The sequence below is a fragment of the Tursiops truncatus genome, chromosome 1, assembly GCF_011762595.2.
Source record: "Tursiops truncatus isolate mTurTru1 chromosome 1, mTurTru1.mat.Y, whole genome shotgun sequence".
Classification (NCBI taxonomy): Eukaryota; Metazoa; Chordata; class Mammalia; order Artiodactyla; family Delphinidae; genus Tursiops; species Tursiops truncatus.
In genome coordinates, this window is record NC_047034.1 from 168,590,051 (window position 1) to 168,614,987 (window position 24,937).

The 24,937-nt window shown below is 46.1% G+C and overlaps 1 protein-coding gene across 1 annotated transcript; it reads right to left on the reverse strand.

Annotated features, from left to right (window-relative positions):
* On the reverse strand, positions 1-22,309 carry PLA2G5 (phospholipase A2 group V). The gene is made up of 6 exons (XM_019918935.3): positions 21,795-22,309; positions 19,744-19,997; positions 12,936-19,340; positions 11,598-11,742; positions 2,559-2,665; positions 1-1,851 (listed from the first exon to the last, which is right to left on the reverse strand). The coding sequence occupies exons 3-6, from the start codon at positions 13,075-13,077 to the stop codon at positions 1,727-1,729; spliced, it is 519 nt and encodes a 172-aa protein (XP_019774494.1). The 5' UTR covers positions 13,078-19,340; positions 19,744-19,997; positions 21,795-22,309; the 3' UTR covers positions 1-1,726.
* Positions 22,310-24,937: the final 2,628 nt, after the last annotated feature.

The window sequence follows — 24,937 nt, forward strand, 5'->3', positions numbered from 1 at the left end:
GTAATTGCATAAAATTAAATTTTATTTTGAAAATGTTCAACATTGGAGGTTTTTAAATATAGATCCCATTTATCATGTGGTTATTTTGGGATTTGTCAATGGAAGGAAGCCAAATGTCCTTTCTTGGAAAGGACTCTCCTTTGTTTTGGGATATGTCCTTTCTTCCTGCAGTCTGGGTATTAGAACACCCTTTCTTTTATGAATAGATAGATGAGGTGGGCTCTTTAGTGTCCTTCCTTGGTAAAAATAAACCCCATAGTTGAACTTTTTTTTTTATATATAAAATATTTATTTATTTTTGGCTGTGTTGGGTCTTCGTTTCTGTGCGAGGGCTTTGTCTATTTGCGGCAAGCGGGGGCCACTCTTCATCGCGGTGCGCGGGCCTCTCACTGTCATGGCCTCTCTTGTTGCGGAGCACAGGCTCCAGACGCGCAGGCTCAGTAGTTGTGGCTCATGGGCCCAGTTGCTCCGCGGCATGTGGGACCTTCCCAGACTGGGGTTTGAACCCATATCCCCTGCATTGGCAGGCAGATTCTCAACCACTGCGCCACCAGGGAAGCCCGAACTCTATTTTTTAATGTCTTGCTCTGTGAAATCCCAGAACCTCAGCATCGCCAGGTCATCATCAAGGTAGCTTTGGGATTCCCAATTTACATCGCAAAAAACATTACAGTTTCTTTTTTTTTTTTTTTTTTTTTTTTGCGGTACGCGGGCCTCTCACTGTTGTGGAGCACAGGTTCCGGACGCGCAGGCTCAGCGGCCACGGCTTACGGGCCCAGCCGCTCCGCGGCATGTGGGATCTTCCCGGACCGGATCACGAACCCGCGTCCCCTGCATCGGCAGGTGGACTCTCAACCACTGTGCCACCAGGGAAGCCCTACAGTTTCTTTTTGAAAGAGACCAGAAATCAGAGGGGTTCAGTAATGAGCCTGAGACCACACAGCTGGAGAAGCCAAGTTGGCATTCAAATGCGGCGCTCGCTGGTCTGGAAGCCCAAGACGGCACGATTGCCAATCATCTTCTCCCCGCTCCCTGGAGGAAGAATGAGGTCCAGTGCTTGGCTCGAGTGGACCCAAGGTTTAAGGAGATGAGCCCCAAAGAAGGCTCGGTACTCATCCCAGGAAACCTTCTAGTTACTAATCTGTACCTTCTTCCTCTGAAGGAACATGGTTAATGCTGGGTCTGGTGCCCCAACAGCAGAGAAAGAGGTGCAGGCAATCCTCCACAGCAGGGGAAATACCTGTGTGGTTATTATTAGTCTTGAGAAGGAATTTTATTTAATATCTATGTGGCAGAATTATGGAGTCACTTTTGCTTCCACTTCTGTGAAAATTCTCTACAGGATGGTAGTGATAACCCAAGTGCAGAACTGAAAAGTCAATGCATCCCAGGAAAGCCTCCCTCCTGGAGAAGCAGGGCTGTCTTCAGGGATGAGGAGAAACACAGCTGGCCTGGAGTGAAGGGCGAGCTTTCGGCACCAGAGCGGCTGATCTCACAAGTGGAGGCCGGGGACCCTGACCTTGCCAAGTCTAATGACCAGAGTCACGCTCCTGGAACTCTGGAGGATGAAGTGTGGCTGTGGGCCCCCTCCGAGCCCCGTGGAACATCAAGAAAGAATGAGGTCCCAGACCTGGGAGCCTCTCTGGGGATTCCAGCAGAGTGGGTAAGCTCTGTGCTGTAGGAGAGGGTGTAAGAATCTTGGTCCAGGAGGAGCTCACTGAGGCGACTAGATGCAGAGGAAGTTGGGAAAGTATTGATAAAGAGGGTTGTAGCTCCTCATGTTTCTTTTCAGGCAGTAGACGAAATGCCGGTCACAGGCGCAGAGCTGCATCTGGCAGAGGGACCCACGTCCTGCAAACAGGACACCAAATGCAGGATGAGGAAGAAGAGATGCTCTGTGACACTGACTCTGGACTTGCTTCAGTCCGGACTTGCTGCTAGCCTGAGCAGACTCCCCAGTCTCCTTCCTGCCCTCAGTCTAACGTGGGAGGCACAGCATCTACACTGGGGGTGCAAAACCTGATGGAAGAGGCACAGCTGCTGCCCAGGGCGAGGTTTCAGCTGAGGGAGACACAACTCCTGCCCTCAGGGAGTCCCCAGTCTGATGGAGGACACGCATTCCCTCCCCATCAGACTGGGAGCTCTCTGTCTGGTGATGGAGACAGCCCTGTCTCTGGAGGAACTTCAGTTCTCAGAGAGGAGACACCATCCCCAGATTTAGCTTTGAACTCAGAAGGACCTGAGCTTGAATCCCGACTCTAGCTGTGTGCACTGGCAAGCCTTTGAGTCTGTTTCCTCATCTGTAAAGTGGGGACACTAAAGCCACCCCACGGCGAGCAAAAGGACATATGGAAAGCACTTGACTCCTAATACATGCTGAGTCTAAGATGTTTCCGCCCGCCCCCTAGAGGTCAGATACAGCTGCAATAATTCTGCCCCTGTTGCCCCCATCTCTGCCCCACCAAGATATAGACTGGCTGACCTCTTGGGGCACCTGACCTCAGAGGCAGCAGGGACCCAGGCTCTTCCAGTGGCCTGAATGGAAGCCCCAGCCTTACCACAGGTGACCAGGCCGCATGCAATTCTGTATCTGTACACCTGTGTCAAGGCATTGCAGCCTTTTTTCTCCAGCCGCGCGTAGCAGCGGTCATGCATCCAACAGCACCTGTCAATGCAAGAGATTTAGATCCTAAGCAGAATGGGCCTGTCCCCTGAGCAGAGGCCATCATGGTTGGTGAGATCTGACCAAGACAGAATCTCATAATATGGCTGAGTCCTTCCTGCTCTTCCATTAAGTCTGTCCCACACATGTACCAGTTCACGGACCAGCTCTTTCCTCCTGGGCACACGGTGAGACTACATTTCCCAGCCCCCCTTGCAGGTACGTGTGGTCACATGACGAGGCTGGCACCCTGGAAAATGTACAGCACTTCTAGACCTACCCATAAAAATCTCCCACTCTAGGAGACCTTCAAGATGGCGGAGGAGTAAGACATGGAGATCACCTTCCTCCCCACAGATACATCAGAAATACATCTACATGTGGAACAACTCCTACAGAACACCTACTGAACGCTGACAGAAGACCTCACACTTCTCAAAAGGGAAAAGGCACCCTCAGGAGACCTACACACAGAGGTGGGGCCAAATCCAAAGCTGAACCCCAGGATCTGTGCAAACAAAGAAGAGAAAGGGAAATCTCTCCCAGCAGCCTCAGGAGCAGCGGATTAAATCTCCACAATCAACCTGATGTACGCTGCATCTGTGGAACACCTGAAGAGACAACGAATCATCCCAAAATTGAGGCGGTGGACTTTGGGAGCAACTGTAGACTTGGGGTTTGCTTCCTGCATCTAATTTGTTTCTGGTTTTATGTTTATCTTAGTTTAGCATTTAGAGTTTATTACCATTGGTAGATTTCTTTATTGATTTGGTTGCTCTCTTCCTTTTTTATATATATATATTTTTATATATATATATATATATATATATATATATATCTTTTTTTCCTTTTTCTCTTTTTGTGAGTGTGTATGTATATGCTTCTTTGTGTGATTTTGTCTGTATAGCTTTGTTTTGACCATTTGTCCTATGGTTCTCTCTGTCTGTTTTTGTTTTTTGGGTTTTTTTTAGTATAGTTTTTAGCGCTTGTTATATTTGTGGATTTCCTTTTTGGTTTCGTTGCTCTCTTCTTTCTTTCTTTTTTTAATTATTTTTTTATTTTTAATAATTTTTTTTATTTTAATAACTTTTTAATTTTATTTTTTTTCTCCCTTTTCTTCTGAGTCGTGTGGCTGACAGGGTCTTGGTGCTCTGGCTGGGTGTCAGGCCTGTGCCTCTGAGGTGGGAGAGCCAAGTTCAGGACATTGGTCCACCAGAGACCTTCCAGCTCCACATAATATCAAACAGCGAGAGCTCTCCCAGAGATCTCCATCTCAAAGCTAAGACCCAGCTCCAGTCAATAACCAGCAAACTACAGTACTGGACATCTTATGCCAAACACCTAGCAAGACAGGAACACAACCCCATACATTAGCAGAGAGGCCACCTAAAATCATAATAAGGTCACAGACACCCCAAAACACACCACCAGACGTGGTCCTGCCCACCAGAAAGACAAGATCCAGCCTCATCCACCAGAACACAGGCACTAGTCTCCTCCACCAGGAAGCCTGCACAACCCACTGAACCAACCTTAGCCACTGGAGACAGACACCAAAAACAATGGGAACTACGAACCTGCAGCCTGTGAAAAGGAGACCCCAAACCAGTAAGTTAAGCAAAATGAGAAGACAGACAAACACACAGCAGATGAAGGAGCAAGGTAAAAACGTACCAGACCTAACAAATGAAGAGGAAATAGGCAGTCTACCTGAAAAGGAATTCAGAGTAATGATAGTAAAGATAACAGAAATTTTGGAAATAGAATAGAGAAAATACAAGAAACGTTTAACAAGGACCTAGAAGAACTAAAGAGCAAACACACAATGATGAACAGCACAATAAATGAAATTAAAAATTCTCTGGAAGGAATCAATAGCAGAATAACTGAGGCAGAAGAACAGATAAGTGACCTGGAAGATAAAACTGTGGAAATAACTACCACAGAGCAGAATAAAGAAAAAAGAATGAAAAGAATTGAGGGCAGTCTCAGAGACCTCTGGGACAACATTAAATTCACCAACATTTGAAGTATAGGGGTCCCAGAAGAAGAAGAGAAAAAGAAAGGGACTGAGAAAATATTTGAACAGATTATAGTCGAAAACTTCCCTAATATGGGAAAGGAAATAGTCAATCGAGTCCAGGAAGTGCAGAGAGTCTCATATAGGATAAATCCAAGGAGAAACATGCCAAGACACATATTAATCAAACTATCAAAAACTAAATACAAAGAAAAAATATTAAAAGCAGCAAGGGAAAAACAACAAATAACATACAAGGGAATCCCCATAAGGTTAACAGCTGATCTTTCAGCAGAAACTCTGCAAGCCAGAAGGGAGTGGCAGGATATTTAAAGTGATGAAAGGGAAAACCTACAACCAAGATTACTCTACCCAGCAAGGATCTCATTCAGATTCAATGGAGAAATCAAAAGCTTTACAAAGCTACGAGAATTCAGCACCACCAAACCAGCTTTACAACAAATGCTAAAGGAACTTCTCTAAGTGGGAAACACAAGAGAAGGGAAAGACCTACAATAACAAACACAAAACAATTAAGAAAATGGTAATAAGAACATACATATTGATAACTACCTTAAATGTAAATCAATTAAATGCTCCAACCAAAAGACATAGACTGGCTGAATGAATACAAAAACAAGACCCAAATATATGCTGTCTACAAGAGACCTGGGAACACATACAGACTGAAAGTGAGGGGATGGAAAAAGATATTTCATGCAAATAGAAATCAAAAGAAAGCTGGAAGGCTTCCCTGGTGGCGCAGTGGTTGAGAGTCTGCCTGCCAATGCAGGGGACGTGGGTTTGTATCCCGGTCCGGGAAGATCCCGCATGCTGAGGAGCGGCTGGGCCCGTGAGCCATGGCCGCTGAGCCTGTGCGTCTGGAGCCTGTGCTCTGCAACTGGAGAGGCCACAACAGTGAGAGGCCCGTGTACCGCCAAAAAAAAAAAAAAAAAAAAAGAAAGCTGGAGTAGCAATTTCTCATATCAGACAAAATAGATTTTAAAATGAAGACTATTACAAGAGACAAAGAATGACACTACATAATGATCAAGGGATCAATCCAAGAAGAAGATATAACAATTGTAAATATTTATGTACCCAACATAGGAACACATCAATACATAAAGCAAACGCTAACAGCCATAAAAGGGGGAATCGACAGTAACACAATCATAGTAGGGGACTTTAACACCCCACTTTCACCAATGGACAGATCATCCAAAATGAAAATAAATAAGGAAACACAAGCTTTAAATGTACATTAAACAAGATGGACTTAATTGATATTTATAGGACATTCCATCCAAAACCAACAGAATACACTTTCATCTCAAGTGCTCATGGAACATTCTCCAGGATAGATCATATCTTGGGTCACGAATCAAGCCTTGGTAGATTTAAGAAAATTGAAATTGTATCAAGTACCTTTTCTGACCATAATGCTATGAGACTAGATATCAGTTAGAGGAAAAAAATCTGTAAAAAATACAAACACGTGGAGGCTAAACAATACACTACTAAATAACCAAGAGATCACTGAAGAAATCAAAGAGAAAATTTAAAAACCTAGAAACACGTGACAATGAAAACACGATGACCCAAAACTTATGGGATGCAGCAAAAGCAGTTCTAAGTGGGAAGTTTATAGCAATACAAGCCTACTTCAAGAAACAAGAAACATCTCAAATAAACAACTTAACCCTACACCTAAAGCAATTAGAGAAAGAAGAACAAAAACCCCCCTAAGTTAGCAGAAGGAAAGAAATCATAAAGATCAGATCAGAAATAAATGAAAAAGAAATGAAGGAAACAATAGCAAAGATCAATAAAGCTAAAAGCTGGTTCTTTGAGAAGATAAACAAAATTGATAAACCATTAGCCAGACTCATCAAGAAAAAAAGGGAGAAGACTCAAATCAATAGAATTGGAAATGAAAAAGGAGAAGTAACAACCGACTCTGCAGAAATACAAAGGATAATGAGAGATTACTATAAGAAACTCTATGCCAATAAAATGGACAAACTGGAAGAAATGGACAAATTCTTAGAAAAGCACAACCTTCCAAGTCTGAACCAGGCAGAAATAGAAATATAATATATATTATATAAACAGACAAATCACAAGCACTGAAATTGAGACTGTGAATAAAAATCTGCCAACAAACAAAAGCCCAGGACCAGATGGCTTCACAGGTGAATTCTGTCAAACATTTAGAGAAGAGCTAACACTTATCCTTCTCAAACTCTTCCAAAAGATAGCAGAGGGAGGAACACTCCCAAACTCATTCTCCGAGGCCACCATCACCCTGGTACCAAAACCAGACAAAGATGTCACAAAGAAAGAAAACTACAGGCAATATCACTGATGAACATAAATGCAACAATCCTCAATACAAGTAAACAGAATCCATTAAAAGGATCATACACCATGATCAAGTGGGGATTATCCCAGGAATGCAAGTATTCTTCAATATACGCAATTCAATCAATGTGATACACCATATTAACAAAGTGAAGGAGAAAAACCATATGATCATCTCAATAGATGCAGAAAAAGCTTTTGACAAATTCAACACCCATTTACGATAAAATCCCTCCAGAAAGTAGGCAGAGAGGGAGCTTACCTCAACATAATAAAGGCCAGATATGACAAACCCACAGCCAACATCATCCTCAATGGTGAAAAACTGAAACCATTTCCTCTAAGATCAGGAAGAAGAGAAGGTTGTCCACTCCCACCACTATTATTCAACATAGTTTTGGAAGCTTTAGCCACGTCAATGAGAGAAGAAAAAGAAATAAAAGGAATCCAAATCAGAAAAGAAGAAGTAAAGCTGTCACTGTTTGCAGATGACATAATACTATACATAGGGAATCCTAAAGATGCTACCAGAAAACTGCTAGAACTAATTAATGAATCTGGTAAAGTAGCAGGATACAAAATTAATGCACAGAAATCTCTGGCATTCCTACACACTAATGATGAAAAATCTGAAAGAGAAATTAAGGAAACACTCCCATTTACCATCACAACAAAAAGAATAAAATACCTAGGAATAAACCTACCTAAGGAGACAAAAGAGCTGTATGCAGAAAACTATAAGACACTGATGAAAGAAATTAAAGATGATACAAACCAATGGAGAGATACACCATGTTCTTGGATTGGAAGAATCAGCATTGTGAAAATGACTATTCTACCCAAAGCAATCTACAGATTCAGTGCAATCCCTATCAAACTACCAATGGCATTTTTCACAGAACTAGAACAAAAAATTTCACAATTGGTATGGAAACACAAAATACCCCGAATAGCCAAAGCAATCTTGAGAAAGAAAAACGGGCTGGAGGAATCAGGCTCCCAGACTTCAATCTATACTACAAAGCTACAGTGATCAAGACAGTATGGTACTGGCACAAAAACAGAAATATAGATCAATGGAACAGGATAGAAAGCCCAGAGATAAACCCACGCACATATGGTCACCTTATTTTTGGTAAAGGAGGCAAGAATATACAATGGAGAAAAGACAGCCTCTTCAATAACTGGTGCTGGGAAAACTGAACAGCTACATGTAAAACAGTGAAATTAGAACACTACCTAACACCATACACAAAAATAAACTCAAAATGGATTAAAGACCTAAATGTAAGGCCAGACACTATAAAACTCTTTGAGGAAAACCTAAGCAGAACACTCTATTACATAAATCACAGCAAGATCCTTCTTGACCCACCTCCTAGAGAAATGGAAATAAAAACAAAAATAAACAAATGGGACCTAATGAAACAAAAGCTTTTGTATAGCAAAGGAAGGCATAAACAAGACGAAAAGACAACCCTCAGAATGGGAGAAAATATTTGCAAATGAAGCAATTGACAAAGGATTGATCTCTAAAATTTACAAGCAGCTCATGCAGCTCAATATCAAAAAAACAAACAACCCAATCCAAAAACGGGCAGAAGACCTAAAAAGACATTTCTCCAAAGAAGGTATACAGATTGCCAACAAACACATGAAAGAATGCTCAACATCATTAATCATTAGAGAAATGCAAATCAAAACTACAATGAGGTATCACCTCACACCAGTCAGAATGGCCATCATCAAAAAATCTACAAACAGTAAATGCTGGAGAGGGTGTGGAGAAAAGGGAACACTCTTGCACTGCTGGTGGGAATGTAAATTGATACAGCCACTATGGAGAACAGTATGGAGGTTCCTTAAAAAACTAAAAATAGAACTACCATATGACCCAGCAATCCCACTGCTGGGCATATACCCCGAGAAAACCATAATTCAAAAAGAGTCATGTACCACAATGTTCATTGCAGCTCTATTTACAATAGCCAGGACATGGAAGCAACCTAAGTGTCCATCAACAGATGAATGGCTAAAGAAGATGTGGCACATATATACAATGGAATATTACTCAGCCATAAAAAGAAACGAAACTGAGTTGTTTGTGGTGAGGTGGATGGACCTAGAGTCTGTCATACAGAGTGAAGTAAGTCAGAAAGAGAAAAACAAATACCATATGCTAACACATATATATGGAATCTAAAAAAATAAAAATATAAAAAATGGTTCTGAAGAATCTAGGGGTAGGACAGAAATAAAGACGCAGAGGTAGAGAATGGACTTGAGGACACAGGGAGGGGGAAGGTTAAGCTGGGACAAAGTGAGAGAGTGGCATGGACTTATATATACTATCAAATGTAAAATAGATAGCTAGTGGGAAGTAGCCACGTAGCACAGGGAGATCAGCTCAGGGCTCTGTGACCACGTAGAGGCGTGGGATAGGGAGGGTGGGAGGGAGACGCAAGAGGGAGGAGATATGGGGATATATGTATAGCTGATTCACTTTGTTACAAAGCAGAAACTAACACACCATTGTAGAGCAATTATGCTCCAATAAAGATGTTAAAAAAAAAATTCCCACTCTGTCCTCCACTCTCTCTTTCTCCATCTCAGCTGGATGGAGATGACCCAGCCAAGGACTCTGAGGCCATGGGGAAAGTCATGAGACAGGAGAAACCTGGGTCCTGGAATTGATATGTGATTCACATGGTCAAATGAGCAAAAACTAAACTTCAATTGTGATAGCTGTGGGCAACTGCATTTTTTTAAAATTTAGATTTACAGAAAAATTGAGAAGATTGTACCAAATGCCCCCTTTTACCCCACACCCAGTTTCCCCTATTATCAACACTTTTTATGAGTATAATATGTTTGTTACGGCTAACAAACCAATACTGATACATTATTAAATAAATGTTAACTAATTAAATAATAATATATCACTATTGATTCATGAATTGTAAAAGTCCATAATTTCTTTAGATTTTCTTAGTTTTTACCTAAATGTTCTTTTCTATTCCAAGATCCAGTGATGGACACCATGTTACATGTACTTGTCCCGTCTCTTTAGGCTCCTCTTGCCTGTGGCAGTCTGTCACACTTTCCTTGCTTTTGATGACCTTGACAATTCTGAGGAATGGTGGTCAAGTCTTTTGTAGGATGCTCTCCCACTGGGATTTCTTTGATGTTTTTGTCATGATGAGATGGGTTATGGGTTTATTTTGCTGCCCATGTTGTTCCAGTTTTGGCCATTAGGGGGCTCTCCCAGTTGGCTCCTGTGCTCTTTGACATATTCCTATCAACGAGGGGTTTGGTTTGGGTTTGTTTTGTTCGAGCCCTTCCTTAATTTGGGGCACTACAAAAAGCTCCAGGTTCATCGTGTATATTTCCTGCCCTTGTCCTAGGATCAGCCATCTCTCCAAGGAGCCTTGGTTCCTCTTATTGGAGAATGGTGTCAGAAACCAGGTCTGGGCACTAGGTGCTGCTTCTTGCTTCTGGGGTATTGTTTCTTTTAGGGCCTCTCAGACGACAGAGTAAAAAAAATATGTGTCTATATTAACCCACGTAATTACACATATCTCTACATATTTTTATATGTAACCATCTGCATCTATATACAGCTAACTAGGAGTTTATACTGAAGTCTCCAACTCTAATCCATTATCACATAGATCATTCTAGCTTCCTGTCCCTGCTTGTCTGGTCTGTAAACTCCCACTCCAGCAGCGACAAGCTTGGCTCCAACCATCTGCCCTCCATTTGTTTAAGCCCCTCATCCCCTTATACGTGTCTAGCTGTATAAGAATTGTTAACCCAGCAGATTGTATTTTTCAAAGAGCAATCTCTCCCATCTCACATGTTCTTCTAGAACATTGCCACTTCCCAATCAAGAGGTGGAAACTAGGCCCCCTCTCTCTTAGAGCCTTTGTGACTGCCTTGATGAAGAGAACAGTGGAAGTGACACAGTAGAATTTCTGATGCTGGATCACAAAAACACCATACTCTTTTGTCATGCCGTTCTGGAACACTCACGCTTGAAACCCAAGAGGCACCGTGCTGTGAGGAAGTCCAGACAACCTTAGAGAGGCTTAAGTGAGAGGAACTGAGGCCCCTGGCCCACAGCCTCAGCTGAGCTCCCAGCCAGCAAACAGCAACAACTTGCCAGCCATAGGAGTAATCATTCTAGAAAGCAGATCGCCCAGCCTCAGCGGAGCGGCCCAAGCCGAAGCCAGGTGGAGAAGAGACAAGCCATCCCGCCAGGCCCTGCCCAAGTGGCAGAATCTTAGCAAAATAAGGGGTTGTCATCGCTTTAGGCTACTACATTTTGGGGTGGTTTGTTATGTAGTGATAGATCAACTGATATATTAGGCACTGAGATTCAGGGAGTTACTAGATGTATCTTGGGCAAGTCAGTTAACCTCTCTAAGACTCAGTTTTCTTATCTATAAAATGGTGCTTTAATACTCATCTTTCAGAATTGATATCGAATTAGATGAGATAATGTGGATACAGAGCCTGGAGCATAAAGGGCAGTTATGACAATTAACTCACCAATCAGTACAATCCTTGGGGGTTCCTTGACCCCCCCAGCCGCAGTAACAGCCGTAGAAGCCATAGCTCATCAGGGCGGGCTTCCTAGTCACCTTCTCAATCATCACCTTCAGCTGCAGCAAGCTCCCTGGGACAGCAGGCACACCTGAAAGACAGCCCAGGCAGACCCGCTCCAGGCCCACTTTCCCACGTGCTCCCTCCCTTTCTTTCACCTTGAGGCTCGGAGGGACCAATGTGTCCCTTTTTTATCCTCCCCATTCATGGGAGAGGGATGAGAAGCATGAGGGCAAACAGAGAAGGGATTAGAAGTTTGGACGTGGATGATCCCAGCTCTGCCACTAATTCACAGTATAATGTTGAATAGGTCACTTCATCTCTCAGAGCCTCAGTTTCCTCATCTGCAAAATGCGGGAGTGGGGGGGACCTAAAATGAACGCCTACCTTTTGGAGATGTCATGAGGGTTGAAAAAAGATAAAGTATGTAAATTTCTAGCACAGTGACAGACACATAGTAAGTGACCAAGAAATGTTCAGGATAATGAATATCGTATCAGTATGAAGCAGGCAGACAGGCACTTCCTGTCTCTCCTGATGATACACCCGTCCCTCCCCGCGGTTGACACCATCTGGAACGGGAGGCACAGAATCTTAGAGCAGTGTGGGACCCGTAGAGATCACTGGAGGCAGCTCCCTCATCTTACAGTTGGGCAACTGTAGCTCAGAGGGGAAGGTGACTTGCCCAGGGTTTTGCAGGGAGCCAGAGGCACTCTCCCACTCTCCCTGCAGTCTCCAGGGATCTGCCAAGGCATCAGTAGGACAGCCTGTCAGAGGTTGTGTACATGGTGACGGGGCTGCAGGGGAGGCCTAAAGCCAGGCTCCCCCCACGCTGGGCAGTTCCCTCCAGCTGGGAGGTGGCAGCAGGTGGGACATGTAGAAAACCTGGACAGGCCTGAGCAGAGAATGCCCAGGAATTGTGGAATGGAATATTTATATAAGGATCTTGTGTTGTGATAGTTTTACCGTATTTTATTTGGCATCAAAGTAAAAAAATCTGCCTCCCATGTCTACAAGCCCCATGTCTTCCACATGGCACAATCTTTCCATATCCCCCCCTAGAATCCTGCAGCAGCCCAACCGGTCGACTATTATTCTGTGTCACAGATAAGGAGACAGAGGCTCGGAGAGCCCAAGGCTCTTGCTGAAATCGACATGGTCAGGGTAGGGCCAGGATTCAAAATCAGGTCGCCAGGACTTCCAAGACTGGTCTCCTTTCCACTACCCTACTGTTCCTGTGGGGTGAAAGGTCAAAAGTTCAGAGATCTCAGGGCAAGCACTTACTACAAGCCAGGAACCAAGCCAGTGTGAGGAGGCCCTTCATCTCCAGGGTTCTGGAAAAGAAAACACAGCCCATGACATGTCGATCGGGAGAGGCCCTCATGGCCCATTCAGACCCACTCCTGGCTGGGGAGGGCCACTCCATGGCCCACCAGGCCCCACCCTCTCAAGTTGGGCAGTAAACAGGCAACAGCAGCTGGAAAAATGAGGTAAAAACCTCAAGGAGTTGACCCAAGGGGTCCCTGGGAGGAGAGGGTCACCCTGGGTCGTTGTCCCCATTAGAGATGGGAGAGAATTTTCCCATGGCAAATACCCCCAACACAATCGCTCCTTCCTGAAAATTCTTTTTCAATTATATTTTACAGCTGTGTTGGTATAAAAACAATCCAGGCTGGATTCATTCTTATACGTTCATTATATTATATTATTTTTTCTCCTGATTTTAAAAGAATTTAAAATTAAAACATTTTCATGGGCCCGAGGCACCATGTCTACCTACAAAAATAAGTCAACCCTGGGTACTCACAACAGCTCTGAAGGGTAGGTATCATTGTTCTGTAGGGGAGCAAAATTTGAACCCCAAAGTGTGTCTCTTTGGCATAAGGATTAATTTAGGCTGATTAATTTTAAGAAACAGAAGATTAGGGGAGTCTTTCTTTTTACCTCTCCCTTAGCTGCCTTAAGAATTTAGAGAAAGGTTCTGTTCCCGGCACAGAACTATTATAGAGGTATCTGTAAGGAATACGGGAATAGCTGTGGCTGGAGAAATTTGACAGGGCCTAGAAACCAGAGTCGACCCTGTGTTCCATAGTCTCTGCAGGCCCAGCAAACATTTGCATAACAAACATCCGCTTTTCCAACTCTATGTGAATTGCCTTCCTCCCCTTTGAAGTCCCAAACCCCTACCCCCAACATCCTCTCTGGTCTTTAGCAGGAGATCGTATTTAAGATAAGGGCTTGGGCCATTTTGGTGAGTTCCTTAGTTTTCCTGGATCTCTCCCATGTGTACGGGTTACTAAACTTTTGTTTGATTTTCTCCTGTTAGTGTATCTCATGTCGATTTAATTCTTAGACCAGCCAAGAGAACTTAGAAGGGTAGAAAATGTCTTCCTCCCCAACAGTTCTCATTTTGCCAGTGCAGAAATGGAGGCTCAGAGAGCTCAAACAACCTGCCAGAAGTTACGCAGCTGATAAAAAGTGGAGGTGACGTTCAAACCCAAGCCTGGCGCGTCGCTCACTGCCCCATACATCCTCCCTCCCTAGAGGGATGTGTTCCCCTCTGAGCGGAGCGGGCTAGGGTCCTTCACATGCTCTATCCCATGGGCCTGGAGGCCCCAGCTTCCCTCCCCAGCATCTACCTTTGACAAACGCATGAATCACTAGCCGCAAGTCCAAAACAATCACACCCAGAAGGCAAGGGAAATTCCTTATGTCTCGGGCCAGTGATGGATTCTAACTTGGCCTCTTAGGAGTTCCTTACCAGTGGCTGCCTGCTTCCCTTTCCTCTCTGGATCCCAAAGTCCTTGTTCACCCAGAGCTGCTCAGCTGACCTATAGTCTGCCAGGATTCCACTCCGATGCCCTGCTGTCTCTGATCCCTGAGTTCCGTGGTCACTCTGCCAGAGCTCTGCCCCGGGCCCTGGTACCTCCTGTGGCCTGGCTCCAAACACACAACCTCCAGCTCCTCAGGGCTCCCAGCAGCTGGGCTGGCCTCTCCATGCCATCCTTTGTCCAGCAGCTCCTCTGAGTTCCAAGAACATTCCTGAGGGTTCTGTCCGCCCACAGCCTCCGCTCTGAGGGCTCTAAACAGACAAGGAAAATGACCCTAGACCTTACCCTTCCAAGCCAATCTTCCTCACTGCTTCCTGGAGCTGTGACAGGAGGAGGACACCAGCTACCATGTACTGGGTACCTAAGACATGCCAGACACCGTCCACTGTCTCCTTAAACCTGCAAATGACCCTAACACATGGGTACTGTGAAACCTGCTGGCAGTGTCTGCCCTTTAACAGGCGTTTATTGAAAGAGAGAATAGCAGTTGTTGACTTTACCGGCGAAGAAATGGAGCCTCAGGAAGGGAAAGTGAGTTGCCCAAGGATTCAGCCCAGGACCGTGAATCTGCTCCTTTGACTGACCCTACTCCGCTGCTTCTGAACAGCCCCTGTGTACTAATCATCTTGTTCATTTTCTATATTTCATGACACTTTAACATCTTGGGGACCTTGCTGGGCTGGAAAGAGACAGCCCCTCCAAGACTAGCTAATCCCTAGATAAAGCAAAACACTCTCCTGTGAACACGGCTTTCAAGTGCAAACCAACCGATCCTAAACTCCCATGCCCAACCACTTCCTCTGTCTCAATTTCGCACTCCCAGCCAATATTTCCCCTGGCCTAAATCGCCCCAGGGCCGGGACCAGCCCACCAGGGACCACCCCTACTGCCTGAAGTCCACTGAAATTATTCAAGCTAGCCTGTCCTAAACTGTTTACCCTGGCCTGTCTTGCCGTAGCCACAGAAGACACAATGCAGGCTCTGGGCCATGCTTTCCCTCATTTCTTCTGTCTCCTGATCAACCCTCGTGCTTCTCTGTGTGGCCCTGCTAGGTGTGGTACGTTCCCTTCTCCTGGAAACTGTAACAAACTAGCTTTTAAACGCAATCGTCTCCTGATCTGTTGCCTTCACCATACCTGAAGAAAACCAAAATCCCAGGTGCACATTAGATCATCTTGGGACATGGCTGTTGACGTGAGGGAGCAGTGCCAGGTCCCACACAGAGGAGTCAGGAGGTGCACAAAAGACGTTTCACAGAGGACGTGGCACAGGCATTGAAATAGCTGCTCTGGAGGCCGGGAAGGGGGACCATCGATGGATCCCAAAGGAGGCTTCCAGCAGAAGGATGTGGGGTTGGATATTTTTATCAGGCAACCACGGAGGAGAATGAGCGAGGCCAAGAGATAATTGTGGAGTGGAGCTCTGGCTGCGGTAATGTGAGGTGGGGAGAGTGGAGACAGACAGCCTGACAGAAGCATGGAGACATGGGGGCCGGGGAGTGGCCGGGTCACTGGGGAGACAGGTCCTCCAAGTCTACATACAGCAGCCCCCCTGCTCCCAGGACCACTCCCCTGCATCCCAGTTCATGTCTCCTGGATGGAGATGATCAACAGCACCAAACCCCCACTATACAGAAGGTGCTACTGAGACCTCCCCGAAATCTAGGGGAGGCCATGAGGGGCCAAGGGTCTCCTCTCACAGCCCCGTCCCTCTATACGCCCTGACCCCACCCCCCTCGGGCAAGGCAGCCCCCAGAATGAGATTCCTCACCAGTGACACCTTCTCTCTGTCCTCTGTCTGGAGTAGAGGCAGGAGCTGGGCCCAGCTGGTTTTAAGGGCCTCCCTGCCCACCTCTTACCCCCCACCTGGGCCAGCTCCAGGATGCATGGTAACTCCCACAGAAAGCCTTACTTCACCCCTCAAGACCGCTGGGGATATCTTTCCTGTCTGCGCTCAGAAGTAGCTATTTCCTGAAGCACGCCAGGCGCCTGGGAGGCTTCCGGGAGAGACACAGAGGAGGAAATAACCACAGTCAGGGTTATTCTCCATCCATGGCCCATTTTCCCTGACACACCCCCACTCCACACACAATTTTCTGAGAAGATGTGGGTGTGAGCTCCTTCCTCTCCTTGCTCTTGACTCCCTTTTCTCTCCCCCTCCCCTCACGGCAGTATCAGAGAGAAGCCCCTCCTTGGGCTCCGATGAGCCCTTCTCTTCCCAGGACCTACGCACCAGGCACCCGCAGGAACGCTGTGAATTCATTTCAATACGGAAAGTACTTATCGAGTGTCTAATCCCTGCCAGGTTACTGCTGGGGATCCACTGTGAATAGGACAGCTTCTCTTCTGGTTGGGAAAACAGATAGTAAAGGCATCCAATAAATATACAGTACGTCCAAGGGCAGTAACCGCTGTGGGGAAAAGTCCTCTCTGTTCTGCATTTTCATTTCTTTTTCTCAACCAATTCCTTCCTCTGCCTACAGGTATAAACAAGCTTCACCATCCTAAACCAAACAAAAGGAAGCCAAAACAAAAAAAAAGGAAAACATCACTTGCCTCTGCTGACCTCTCTCCAGCTCTTTTTCCTCTAAAAGCCAAAATTCAGGACAGAGACACCTCCTCTTGTCCATCACCCACTCTCTTCTGAACCCCTTGCTGCGTACCTTTTGTTGCATCCCTAAGCCGGCTCTCAGGGATCCCCCAAAGCCTGGCATTGCCCAAGCTTGGGCTTCTCTTGAACACTCCATCCCACTGATCACCTCCTCCTTCTTGAAACTCTTTCCCTCTGGCCTTCAAGAGGCCACAGTCTGCCATCTCTCCTCCGGCGGCTCACCCCCCATCTCTGTTGACCCCCAAATGCAGATGTTTTCAAGGGACCTGCTCCTCTCTCTCTACCCCTCTCTCAAGGTGAGTTATCCGTGTACAGGGATTTAGGTCTTATTTCTAGGCAGATGTCCCGAGATATCCCAGGTCAAGCAGTATCTGGCACTAACTCTCACTCAACAATAAACTTTCAGCCCAGGGCAACAATGAACTCCCAGCCCAGACCTTGGAAATGCTTTGCTTGTCCTACCAAGTGACTTTAAAACATGGAATTAGTAGGGCTTCCCTGGTGGCGCAGTGGTTCAGAGTCCGCCTGCCGATGAAGGGGACACGGGTTCGTGCCCCGGTCCGGGAAGATCCCACATGTGTTCATCAGTAATGGGACAGGGAGTGCCTTGAGAGCAGAAACCATCTCTTCTGCAAACGCGTGTTTGAAGTGCTCAGCTCAGAGCCTAGTCCATAGTAGTTGCTCAGTAAATGTACTATAAGCACATTAAAGGAACCCATCCCAGGATGAAGAGGTCACTGAGGGCTTTCTACAAGAGGAGGCACCTGGACTGAATCTCTAAAAGTAGGTTTGAGAAATTGGAACCCTTGTGCATTGTTGGTAGGAATGTAAAACGGTACAGTTGTTGTGGAAAACAGTATATGGCAGTTCCTCAAAAGTTAAAAGTAGAATTACTATACACCCCAGCAATTCCACTTCTGGATGTGTTCCCAAAAGCATTGAAAGCAGAGTCTCAAAGAGATATTTGTACAACCATGATGATAGCAGCATTCTTCACGTAGCTAAAACATAGAAGCAACCCATGCGTCCACAGACAGGTGAATGCATAGGTAAAATGTGGTGTGTACATACAATGGAATAGTATTCAGCCTTAAACGGGGAGGGAATTCTGAAATAAACCAGTCACAGAAAGACATAGACTGGGCTTCCCTGGTGGCACGGTGGTTAAGAATCCGCCTGCCAATGCAGGGGACACAGGTTCGAGCCCTGGTCCGGGAAGATCCCACATGCCGCGGAGCAACTAAGCCCTTTTACCACAACTACTGAGCCTGCGCTCTAGAGCCCGCAAGCCACAACTACTGAGCCTGCGCGCCGAGAGCCTGCGCACCGCAACGAAGAGTAGCCCCCATCCACTGCAACTAGAGAAAGCCCGTGTGCAGCAACAAAGACCCAATGAAGCCAAAAATAAAATAAATTGATGAAAAAGAAAAAAAGACTGTATGATTCCATTTACATGAGATACTTAATCAACATCATAGAAACAGAAAGTAGAATAGTGGTTGCCAGAGGCTGGGGGAGGGAGAATGGGGAGTTAATGTTTAATGGATGCAGAGTTTTAGTTTTATAAGATGAAAAGAGTTATGAAGATGGCTGGTGGTAATGGTTGCACGACACTATAAATGTAGTTAATGCCACTGAACTACATACTTCAAATGGTTAAGATGGTAAATTTTAGGTTATGTGTATATTACCACAATTTTTAAAAATGAAAAAAAAAAGAGAGCGAGAGAAAGTGGATTGGAGTTCACCAGGACAAGAATGTGAGGAAGGGCATTCAGGTAGAAGGAACAGCACATGCAGGACTCATAGGCATGAATTATAAGGGCTCATTCAGGGAACTGCAAACAGACGGGGTAGCTGAGGGTGTTAGGCAGCGATATTCTAGTAAATATTTAATAAATGACCCTCCAGGGGGGTAAAAAGCCCTGGTTTTTAACATTTGCCAATTTCTGTCGTGTAAATACTCTCAGCCTGAGCAATTTCATGCAACTCACATCATGTCACTGAATGTAGAGCTGGGAACACACACTTACCAGGCAAGGATGCTTGTTAGCTAAGAGCCCGCGTTCTGGAAGTGCCACTTATTAGCTGTGACCTCGGGCAAGTGCTCTGCTCCTCAGTTTACCCACCTGAATAATGGGGTGAATCATTTTCCCTGCCTCATCCCTATGTTCTGAGTTGACACATGGCAGGCGTTTAGAATTGCGCTGGCACAGAGTAAAGGCTCAATTCATGTTTGCTCTTCTTCCTAGGAAAGACGGACATGCACGCTCTTGACTTCTCAGAAAAGGGAAGTTCCTACGTGTACAGTAGGAATTTAGGAATGGTGGGAAAGGCTAGCTGAAGAGATGCAGCTGGGTGTGTCAACAAAGAGTCTTGGGTGTCAGGCTAAGGAGTTTTACTCTTCTGCTGAGTGTCCCAGAATGACCTCGATCAATAGCAAGATGATGTGACTTCAATAAGAAGAGACTGAATAGGTCTTATCCTAAGATCCCCAGAACTGAAGCACACAAGGACAGGGGTGGGTGACACAGCTCAGCAGTCATATGTATGGTCCCTAAGCCTGGTACCAGTCAGATCACAAAAGCAACAGCTGTGTCGGCAGTGACGGCAGGAGTGGGTGCCCAGAATGTGGTCCTAGCTGACCTTACCTGGAGGGGAGGGCCTGTTCCTGAGCCCCATCTCCAGGAGGGCTTCTTGAAACCTGGGGGTGTCTGGGTCACAGGATGCCTGTCAGATAGATGGAATGGGGGCCGACTGGTGTTTGGAAGGGGGTTTGGGGTACCCAGCCTCTGTCTCCAAACTTCTGAAGGATATTCAGGGGTAAAAAGCAGCATCGTTGTCCCACGTGGCTCCACTGCAGAGCTGGCCCCAAGTGTGGGCACCCCAAGGAGTCAGGTTTGAGCTAGAGACAAGAAAGATTTTTCTAGCAACTCCAGTGTCCTGGGGAAATAATGAGCTGTCTTGGGAGTGGTGAGTTTCCTGTCTCCAGGGACACTTTTTATTTACCACTTTTTAGTAACAGAACTGTAGTAGGGGCAGGGGGGACGGGGTGGGGGGGAGTCACGCCCTCACATGATTCCACAGGAAAAGGAGCTTTCTTTAGGTGTTGGGAACACGAGAGCCTCATCAGAAACACATGAAGTCAGTCATGCCAGTTACGAAGATTAGGTTCATAGGTTTGTAAAAGTGTAGAAAAAATATTACATTTTACCAAGATTGAAAAGAAAAAAAAAAACCCAGAAAACTCAGGACCCCTTCAGTTGCTCTATGGCATGGAAAAATCTATCAAATATTCTCTGCTCCCCACCTTCTTGGGGGTCCTGCCCCAGCACTGATTCACGCCCAAGTCATGTCCAGGGATGTTGCAAAGAGCAACATTAAGTCGGACACGGGCTGGATGAGCTCCAGGGCCGACCTTCTGTGACAGTGGGTGCTCTCATGTTAACCTGTTCCTGAACATTCCAAGCTTTTCTACTGAGGACTTTGGCACTTGCCATTCCCCCTGCCTAGAATACTGATACTTAGCAAGACATGGTGCTCTTCATTCCTAATCCTCTAGGTCTCATCTTAAATGACACCTCTTCCAGGAAGCCCTCCCTGACCATCTACCCAAGGTAGCTCCTCCTCCTCCCATTAATCCCATATCACTGTTTTCCCCCTGCACAGCACTTACCACCATCTTTTTTTTTGATGTTGTATGCAATATATTATTCAACAAAAAATTTTTTTTCCTTCTGCAAATATACAGATGATTTATCTACTTAGGTACAAATGATGAAAATTCTATATAGTTGAAATGATTTCACATTCAGTGATCATATTCCTCAAGATTAAACCAACAAATCATAGAAATATTCTGACCCAACTCAATAAACTACTAAATTGGATTTTTTTCCCTTTATAAGTTTTTGCCAATTATCAACATTCAGCTAACTTTAACTTCTCCCATTAACCTAGCCAAACCTAAGTAATTTAGCAATTTCTCATGCCCATTTCACCTTTCTACAACTCGACAGCCCTCACAGCACTTTGACATCATCTTTCACTCTCTTTGATGTATTTCTTTACTTGTTTATGACATCCGTCTCCTACCCTTTCCCCTAGAGAGCAGGAAACTTGTCAGTCTTGCTTTTCATCACATTATCAGCCACTAGCCCAACGCCTAATACATATTCGCTGGTTGATACTTATTTGTGGAGTAACAGCAATTGGATTGGTAAACCAATTAACTCCGGAGGGAGTAGCAGCCTCACTGGATTTCAGCCATTCTGTAGGTTGGCAGTTTACTCTAAAGACACACACAGCCAGCCCAGTCTTGGTCTCAGTCTATTGGTACATATGTAACAGGCTCAAGTTCAACTTTCACCAAAACTTTTGCTAAAAATGCAATCCAAACACTTACTTGGTAGCAAGGACATGTTTTGCTTTGTCTTTGAAAAACCAATTCAGCTGTTCGTTCTCAGGAAACATTCCCTGAACGAGTCTTCCGTTCTGACTCTGTTTCTGTTGGTCCCTCCATCTGGAATGGAGGCACCAACATCACTCTCTTTTTCACCTGGTAAAAGCCTACTGTTCTTCCATGCAGTAATGCCACCTCTTTTTTGGAGGCAGGAGAAACCCAGAACAACCTATGGCTCTGACTGGCAAGATCCGAGACCTAAGAGCAAAGCTTCTAGGCTCCTGATCCTGAGATACTCACGATTCCAGGCCAATCCGCTTGTCTTCAACCCCAATCCAACCCAGCAACCATTTCCTGAGCAAGTCCTGCGGACAGAGCTGCAGTGAGGCACTAAGGACACAGACGCAAAGCGAAATCAAGAGATGGTGATCCGGCGCCTGTTAGCATGGGGGAGATGAGAACAGGGCTTTAGAATGCCCGCGGCACCTAGAAGGACGTTTGAACTCCTTCCCAGAGCTTAAGGGGAGGAGCCACCTCTTCCAGACGCCTCCCTGATATCTGCCTGGCAGAGTTCACGGCCTCCCCTTCTGTTCCTGGGTCGATCGGTCTCACCTCTATGACAGCACGGGCCACAAGCTGCCAAAGTACCCCGGCAGGTCCGTGGCCGATCAGGACCTGCTGCCACGCCTCTCCAGGCTTGCCTTGGATCTGCACACAACCCAGCACTTTGCTGGGAAGAAGACTGATGCCAACCCCTTCCAGTTCTCAGACACACCGTCTTGTGCTCTCTCTCTCTCTCTCTCTCTCTCTCCACCCCCTACTCGCCTCCCTCTCTCTCTCTCTTTTTTCCTCCTTCTCTTTCTTCTTTTACTCCCCCCCCACTTTCTTCTCTTCCTCTATTCCTTCTCCTCTTTCTAGATTTAACATGCTTAGCATTCAGTAACTCTTTTGTGAGCACCTACTATGTGCCAAACTCTGTTCTGGGGAAAAGCAATGAACAAAACAGATGAGAACTCCACGCTCATGGCCCCCAGAGACCTTGCATTCTGGTGGGAGCAGACAGAAATAGACAAGTCAATAAAGAAAATATATAGAGTTTGGCAGGTGTTGATAAACGCTGTGGAGAAAAATCAGGAAAGGAGGAGAGTGGTGTGTGTGTGTGTGTCTGTGTGTTGTGGGGAAGAGGGCTGATGGTGGGAGCAGACAGTTTGAATAGGGTGGCCAGGAAACATCTCAGGGCAGAGGGAACATGAAGGAGGGGAGGGAGCAGGCTGTGGGGACACCCTGGAGAAGAAGGCTCCAGGCAAAGGAAGTACGAAGGTCCTGGAACAGAAGCATGCTTATGAGTTGGAGAAATAATAAGGAAGTTAGGTCTACCTTTGCCAAAAAGCCTTCTTCTGGACCCATCGTCCTGCCCCAAACTGGAAAAGTTCTGCTTCTCTGTGTTCTCCCAGCAGCCTGTGAGCTCCCACATCATAGCATCAATCACAGTACATTACAACGTCTCCCCACCAGACAGGGAGCAACTTGGGGACTTTTGACTTTCCAGCACCCAGCATAGGGCTTAATACATATTTATTGACTGTCTAACTGAATCAATCAATGAATAAACAAACTAGGCTATGAATCCTGGAGGATGTCTCATTCATCTCTACCCCTGGCAGCATCTAGTACACAGTATGGCACAGATTGGGCCCTAGAAAAAAAATGTTTGTTGAATGACTAATAGAAATAGCTAATGCTTATTAAGCACAGACGCCACGTTAAGTCCTTTATGTGGCTTACCCCATTTATCCTTAAAGTGATCCTATGAGGGAGGCACTACTGTCAGATGCAGTTTGCAGATTAGGACAGCGAGGCTCAAAGGAAAAGAAATGACTCACCCAAACCAGACAGCTGCTAAGTGGCAAAGCTCTGAGTTGAACCTCGTTAGTTTGACTCCCAAGGCCATGTCTGCTCAGCCCAAAGCTAAACTGCCTTCCAGAGAAGACAGCCTGGGAGTGGAGGGAGGGAGGGGTAGGGAGAGATAGAGGAAAGGAGAAGAAAGATCTCCCTATACGGGCCAAGAACAGCATCTTCCCCATCTCTGTATTCCTCTCCACATGTACCAAAGTGTATGGCATACAGAGGAGTTTAGTAAAAGTTAAGGAATATTAAGTAGATGTTGATAATTCCTTTTCCCAAAAAGGAATAGTTTTGTTTGGTTTAAGTTAAAGAGAAATTCCGGCAAGGCCTCAGATTAACACGAACAGAAGTCCCAACTTGAATTCTACGGATAACCCTGCCCAGCTTTGCCCCTACTCTTAGGAATGATCTTCTGGGTAACCTCCATCTCCCTTTAGGTGTGGCCTTGCCTCTTTAAGAATGACACGGCTCACAAGGTTTGACACATTCTGGGTAAAGGACCCTGCAGCCCGAGGGATCTCCTCTTACGGGGTCTGTGCCTTGCCCACCCCTCCCAGGGCCCCCTCTTTGGCTTCCTGGACCCCATCTTCTCCAGTCTCACCCACTCCAGCTGGTTGGCCTGCAGCCTCCATGCCCACAACTGACCTCTCTGGCCTGGCCTCAGCTCCTGTTCCCACGAGCAGCGTCATCAGGCAGAGCCTGGAGCCCCAGGCCCTGCTGGCTCCCCTCCTGCAGCCACAACATTGGGGTCCACGGGCTGCGGATCCCAATGGATTCTAGGCTTCCAGATTCTTAAAGTCGTGAATGAGAACGAGTGGTGAAGACAGGTCTGGAGGTGGTGAGAAGGAACTTCTGCCCAGACCCAGCCGGGCATCCGCCTGCTCAGCCCACAGCTGCCCTGGCAGGTGCAGGAAGTCCAGCAAAAGCCTGGAGCCTGGAACTGGCTCTCCTGCCAAACAAGCCTGGGCAGTCACCCAGAGAATTCCAATGAGGGTTGATGTGAGTCCTGAATTATCCAGGTCACAGCCTTATCCGGTTTCACAGGCTTTGCTAATCTCCTCAAGCCTGGAGGGATCACCCCCACCCACCCACCTCCTGGGTCCTGAGCTCAGAACTTTCTTAAGGATCCGACAGTCTGCTAAGTAACTCGGCTATTTTAGTCCCTGGGGTCCTCAGTCTTGACGGAGGCAGAGGCCTGAACACAGAGCCTGGGGATGGATGGGATGCCTAGGAAAACAGATGGGGAGGAAGGTGGTCAGAGGGGGAGGTACTGGAGCCGTCAGGGAAGCAGATGTACTTCTGGAAGTGAGTTCTGAGAGTGGGGACCAGTGGCCAGAAATCAGGTGGTGTCATTCATCTCTGAATACCTACCATCATTATTTCCTGAAGACCTACTGTGTGCCAGCTGCTGGGCTGAGAGGCAGGTACAGAGATGAATAATGGAGGGGGCGGTGCGGGAAGGTCCTCGCTCTCAAGGAGCTCAGAGTTTAATGCTGGAGACAGAGCAGGAATGAGCACACCACCGAAAACACTGCAGA

Bases quoted from the DNA above. Each gene is read 5' to 3' on its own strand.
- PLA2G5 (XM_019918935.3), bottom strand. From the start codon at position 13,077: ATGGAGTGGCCCTCCCCAGCCAGGAGTGGGTCTGAATGGGCCATGAGG. The intron at 2,666-11,597 runs GTGAGTTAATTG...TTGCATTGACAG, and splicing joins CCCAAGGATTGTACTGATTG to GTGCTGTTGGATGCATGACC. The intron at 1,852-2,558 runs GTAAGGCTGGGG...TCCTGTTTGCAG, and splicing joins ATGCGGCCTGGTCACCTGTG to GACGTGGGTCCCTCTGCCAG.